General features: G+C 42.9%; 1 protein-coding gene across 4 annotated transcripts in view; it reads left to right on the top strand.

Annotated features, from left to right (window-relative positions):
* ZNF800 (zinc finger protein 800) overlaps nucleotides 1-2,415 on the top strand; it is a 194,044-nt gene extending 191,629 nt beyond the window's left edge. For all 4 annotated transcript variants that reach the window (XM_086691059.1, XM_086691052.1, XM_086691068.1 and 1 more), the window contains one exon: nucleotides 2,129-2,415. In XM_086691059.1, the coding sequence (XP_086547185.1) occupies nucleotides 2,129-2,315 (187 nt within the window). In that variant the 3' untranslated portion in view covers nucleotides 2,316-2,415. The remainder of the gene's footprint in view (nucleotides 1-2,128) is intronic.
* Nucleotides 2,416-6,000: the final 3,585 nt, after the last annotated feature.

Genomic DNA, 6,000 nt, shown 5'->3' on the forward strand with positions numbered 1-6,000 from the left:
AAATAGACTCACTGTATGGAGAATGAAAGTTAGACGATAGCATCAAAAATAAATGCTCTTCCGTATCTGTATTCAGTCCTGTTTATGTTAACTGATTTGGTGAAAAATAAGGTTTTTGGAGAGGAAATGCTTTATAAAAAAGCTCATAAACCATCTTTTTGTTCAGGAACAGTTAGTTAATACAAACTTTTTGGCCTCTCAGGATTTGTTCTCTGTAAATTTTATTTCTGAAAATCTTTTACTAAAAGTATGCCTCTAGACATGATAATTTTATCCAGTACCTTTAGAGAGAAGGAAACTTGCAGTATGGTGTGGTTGAGTAGGTCATCACTATTGTAATAAACATCTAAACTTGGATTTGTTCATCATTAAGTAAAATCAACCTGACAACTCTGAGGTCACTTCGGCTTAAAATATCATTGGAGCTTCTCTTTAAAAATAAATAAACATTAAAAAAAATTTTTTTTTAAAAAGGGGCGCCTGGGTGGCTCAGTCGGTTAAACGTCCTACTTCTCTTCAGGTCATGATCTCACGGTTTGTGGGTTCAAGCCCCGCGTCAGGCTCTGTGCTGACAGCTCAGGGCCTGGAGCCTGCTTCAGATTTTGTCTCTCTCTCTCTCTCTCTCTCTCTCTGCCCCTTCCCCGCTCACACTCTGTCTCTTTTAAAAATAAAAAAACATTAAAAAAATTAAAAATATCATTGGAACTTATAATGTATCTTGTATCAAATTAACAACACAGCCCTGGAATCCCACCCCTATATTATATTAATATAATTTTATGGTCATCTTTATGCATTTTCCTGGGACAAGGTTTAGCAAAAACCAGACTTCCTAGGTATTAATGACTGCTAAAAATTTAAATGTATTATAATGGAAGACCAAGATGTTTAGACTAGTTCATTGTAACATTTTAATTTGGCTCCCACTAAGTTCTTTGAAGTCAAAGAGACAATTATTGAATATGTTGTTAAAACGTTGGTATTCTATAAAACATTTGTTCCAAAAATATAATTGTTTTTTTCTGTTTTTAGTAAACTTTGTGTTCCCAAGTCTAACAAACCAAATTAGGTTTGTTAGAAACCCAGAAAGCTTTTTTCCCTCCCTTTTTTCTGAAGTAGAAATGATTACTAGAGTTAAATAAGGTATAACTTCACAAAAGACACTGCTTATGGTTAACTGCGTAATATTTAAGGGACAAAATGCTTTGTAATACTCTGATGTACTCAGTACCTTTCAGGAAGATAAACTACTGGGGACCATCCATTCATTCTTAAAACCTGACGTCCACTAGTTTTCCAAACAATACGATTATTTTCAGAAATTTGACTTGGGAGAAAGAATGGGAACATAAGAAGGGAATAAAGTTTTATTAAGTGTATTGTTTATTATAAAAATGAAATATGCTTATTGTATACAATTTGGGAAGCATATCAAGATTACCTGCGGCCTCATCACCTGGAGATGACCATTTGGGGTTTTTGTCTCCATTATTTTATACACGTGTGGTGTGCTGTGTATGTACACACATAAGTATACACCTCTCCACACACATTACAAATGGGGATGAGAACTGATTTTTTCATTCCGTCTAGTATAAATACTTTCCCATATGATCAGGTATTATTTCCCAACATTATTTTGATAGGCTAATATCTACTCTAAGAAAGAGTATAATCTGACTGACATCTTACTGTTGGATATAGGATAGTTCCCGTTTTTCTTTACATTTTTTAATTTTCTTCGCCTTTGGTTTTTTTTTTCTTCATGTTATAGATACTGTATTGAACACCCTGTATGAAAATTTTGTATGTATTCATAATTATTCCTTAGGGGAAAATTCTAAAACGAGAATTGGGTCAAAGTACGGAACGATTTAAGGGTTTTGATACGTTTTCTCTAATTGCTAAAACACATACGCGACTTCAGCCGGAGGCCCTTTTCCTCCGATCGACACAGGTTTCTGTGCGTCTGCGGGACGGACAACCTGTTGGGCGGAAATGGCATCGCGCGGAGTTCGGGTTTGCGGCGCCCGGATTAGCTGGGAGGAGCCGGCGCGTGTGTCCCGTTTCTAACCGGCGTGTCTTTGTCTTTCTCCATGGGGACCGCTGCCGCCCGTGCGGGCCGAAGCCTCGGGAAGCCGTCGCCCCGCAGCGCCGCCGCCCTGCGCCCGGCCGCCCCGGGGAGCCGCTGCCCGCCCGCGGGCGCCGTCACCACGCGCCAGGCCGCCGCCAGCTGCCGCGCCAAGCTCCGCGGCGGCGCCGCCCGGGAGCGCCAGCACGCCGCCCGCGGCCTCGGGAAGCCCGCGCCGCCGTGAGCGCCGCCGCCCGGCCACCGGCGGGACCACGCCAGCGCTCCGCACCGCCCGAGTACCTCAGGCGCCCCCGCCGCGTCCCGCCTTCATTCCCCGCTCGCCCTGCAGACCGTCCCGGGCTCGGGCAAGTCCGCTCCGACGGCAGCGAACTCCGCGGTGTGCTCAGCTGTTCGCAGACCTCCCTTCACCCGCTCGCTGTGACCGAACCTGGCTCGCCTCACAACTCTTGCCCACGAAGCCCCTCAGGAGGACCGTGTGCCTTAGGGCCGGCGGGTCGGGAGGATGGCCTCCTTGCTAGTCTTTGCTGCTCTCCGAGCGTAACTTCCTCATCCTGCCAAAACCCCGGCTTTTTTTTTTTTTTTTTTTTTTTTTTTAAGAATCTTCCCACTGGACAGTAGCAACCTCTTTCCCTCCTTGTAATTTATCCACTTCCTAGGCAGTTTCTTTCGTTATTAGTTCTTCAAAGGCCAGCTCCCGCTTTAGTCTTCTTCACCTCAAATCCTATCATCAACAAGCTCCTCCCCACCACTGCCCCACTGTCTGCCAGAGATTGGTTTAGTAAGTGTGCAAATCCCCGATGACTGCGGGGTCACCGACACAGTCTGGAGTGTGTAATGCGTAACTGTGGTTGAACTCGAACTCCAACATCCTTGTAACTTCCCTCCTCGTGACTTCATCCCCAGTGACCATTTCTTCCCCTAGGAATCAGTCCTTGCCCCCATGGCTCTAGACTGCATCCCGGGAGACCCACTACCGGGTTTGCACTGAAGCCATGCTCCTCCTGGCTACTCCCAGTCCCTAACCGAGTCTCGTGTGGGTATTAGTGATGGTCCATTCATGTGACATGCAGGACTCCCCTAAGGAGCAACTTTGTCTCGGGGACCCCTCAGCAGCCTGGTTGAACTTTCTTAGAACCGTGCTGCGTGCAGTCTAAGGCTCTTCTTGCTGGATCCCCTTCTCCTTTCACAGCTGTCAGACTTGCATTATGGTATGAAGTCCTTCCCCTCCCTGCTCCTGTTTCCTTACCTTTCTGCTTCACAGATGTCCCCTCAATAAAACTCTTGCAAATTGAAGCCTGCCTTGGTGTCTGCTTCTAGAAGGACCTGAGCTAACAGGTTATCAGACATTCCACTCTGATCATCTTCCTATCCTTCTGGATCCCTTGTTTACTGACAGCTAATTCTTTAACTTCATTTTCCCCACTATCAGCCCCTGTTCTAGATTCACTTCCTTCCTTGTCTAGCCTGGATGCCACGGTCCATCGTTATAATCCTTGAAATATAGTGCTCTCAGCAATCTTTAACCTCAATTTCTTCCAATTTACTTTCCCTGTAAACTCCCAGCTCTGGACAAACTTTACCATCTGCCTTCCATGGGCTTTATTGGGACAACTGAACATTTTCTTTAAGAAAATCACATAATGCAGTTAGTTTCACTTTCAACTCATGATTTCCAACCTCAAATTGGTGCTGTTGTTCCCACTGTAGTTTCAGTTTCCCACTTCTAATGCATATACCTTTTCATCTCTCCTCAAATTTTCTGATCCCTTCCTACCTGTTTCCTTCAAACAGGTTTTTATTGCATAAAAACCTCCTCATCTTCCCACCACAAAACCCTCCTACCCCCCAACCTCCCAACCCAGCTACCTTGGTAACCTCCTCCTTCCTTTTTGTGACTATGGAGGAAATTTCAAATTCCAGCTCCTCTTCTTGTGCTCTGGATCCCATTCCCTGTCGCCTTTCCAAGGACTTTTCTCCTTAGGTTTTCCCCTTTCTCTCTTCTACATCATCAGTCCCTGTCTTGAATGGATCATTCTCATCTCCCTGCAGACATGTTCCAGCGTCCAAAATCTAAACCACGTCTTTCCCACCAATAGCCATTTCTCAGCTCTCCTTCGTAACCAAACTCTGTGGAGTTATCTTTATATATTGTCTTCATCTAATCTTCCAGTTGCTTTCAATCCACAATGTGACCCCCTGTCCCACCACTGAAAGTGTCCTTGTTAAGATTACCAGTCACTTCCGTGTTATCCTAACAAAGGAGGATACCTTTCTGTCCTCACCTTGACCACTCTCTACTTTTTAAATGTTCTGTCTCATCTTGACCACTCTCTGCTTTTTAAATGTTCTGTCTTCTTATCCAAGGCACTATTGTCTCCTGGTTTTCCTCCTCCTTCACTGATCGGTGTTATACTTCTTCTGCCTGGCTTTGAGAAGTTGAGGTCTCTCACCTCCATTCAGGTCCCTCTTTTCTTTCCATGTACTTTCTCAGGACAGTCTTAACAATTTCCATCCATTTAAGCACTGTCTTTGTGCTAAAGGTTTCAACTTTGTTTCCCCCCTTGACCTGTAAGTTCTAGACTCATATCTAGTTGTTTGCTTAATATCTTCCTTTGGATGACTCAGATCTTTCAAACTTAACATGTCCAAAATCTAATTCCTCATTCTCATCCCAAACCTGTTTCCCCTCACCTTCTCTATTGCAGTGAATAGCACTGCCATCCAACAACCAAGCTCGAAACCTAGGAGTCATCCTTGATTCTTTGATGACTTCTTTTTCACATCAAATAGGCCAGCATAATCTATCAACTTCATCTCCAAAATACACCTTTAATCTGTCTGCTTCTTTCCATTTTCAATGCTAGTATTTAATCCTGATGAGTATTTTTTCTCGATTACTGTGATAGCCAGTCATACCTATTCTCTCTGCTTCTACTCTTGACCCACCACCCACTTCGGCACATTCTTGGTAGAGTGGAAACAATGATCATAACTTGAGTAAATTGTTGCTCACAGGATAAAAGCTAAACCCCCTGCCATGGCTTACAGAGTGCTGTGTGAACTGACCCTTACTGTTCTCTCCACCCCCAACCATGCTCCCCTCTTTATTGCCCACTGTGATGCAGCTGCACTGGTTCCTCCCACATGCCAAGATCTATTTTGCACCTCAGGGGCTTAGGAAATGCTGGTATCTCTGCTTAAGCTGCTCTCCTTGGCTATCCTTTATGTGACACTTAAATACATCCTGAGAAAGCCCTGCCCACAGCATTGCTTGAAAGTAGTCCTCACCACTCTTCCCCCATTTTTTTATTTGTTTCCTTCATTACTCAATCCCTTTTCTCAATTTGTAACTTTATTTATTTGTTTATTTACTTTTTGTATGTGTGTCTGTTTCTCATTCTGGAATGAATGAGGGAAGAGACTGTGTCTGGATGTCTAGATTCTTCAACACTGTATGTCCAGCCCCTAGCACAACTTGGCACATATCAGATGCACAATAAGTACCTGTTGAAGGAACAAATAAACACCTTTGCTAATTTTTTGGTTGGGAGTTCACTTTTTATTGATTTCTAAGAGCTCTTTATATATTAAAATAATCAACTATTTGTTCAATATGCTGCAGACATTTTGCCCCTTGTCATATATGTACCAATTTAATTCATGATGTCTTTGATATATAGAAATACTACATTTTCCATTTAGATAAATCTATCTTTTCTTTCATGATTTCTGCTCTTGGTGATATGTTTTAAAAAAGTCTTCTCCATCTCAATGTTATATAAATATTTGTTTATGTTTTCTTTTCTCTTAATTTTTAAAGATTGAAATCTTTACTCCAAATGGAATTTATTTTTGATATAGATGTGATTAAGGTTCTAACTATTTATTTAGTTGTTGCATCATCGTTT

This window comes from Puma concolor, chromosome A2 (genome assembly GCF_028749965.1).
Source record: "Puma concolor isolate L17-30 chromosome A2, mPumCon1.1.hap2, whole genome shotgun sequence".
In the NCBI taxonomy this organism is placed as follows: Eukaryota; Metazoa; Chordata; class Mammalia; order Carnivora; family Felidae; genus Puma; species Puma concolor.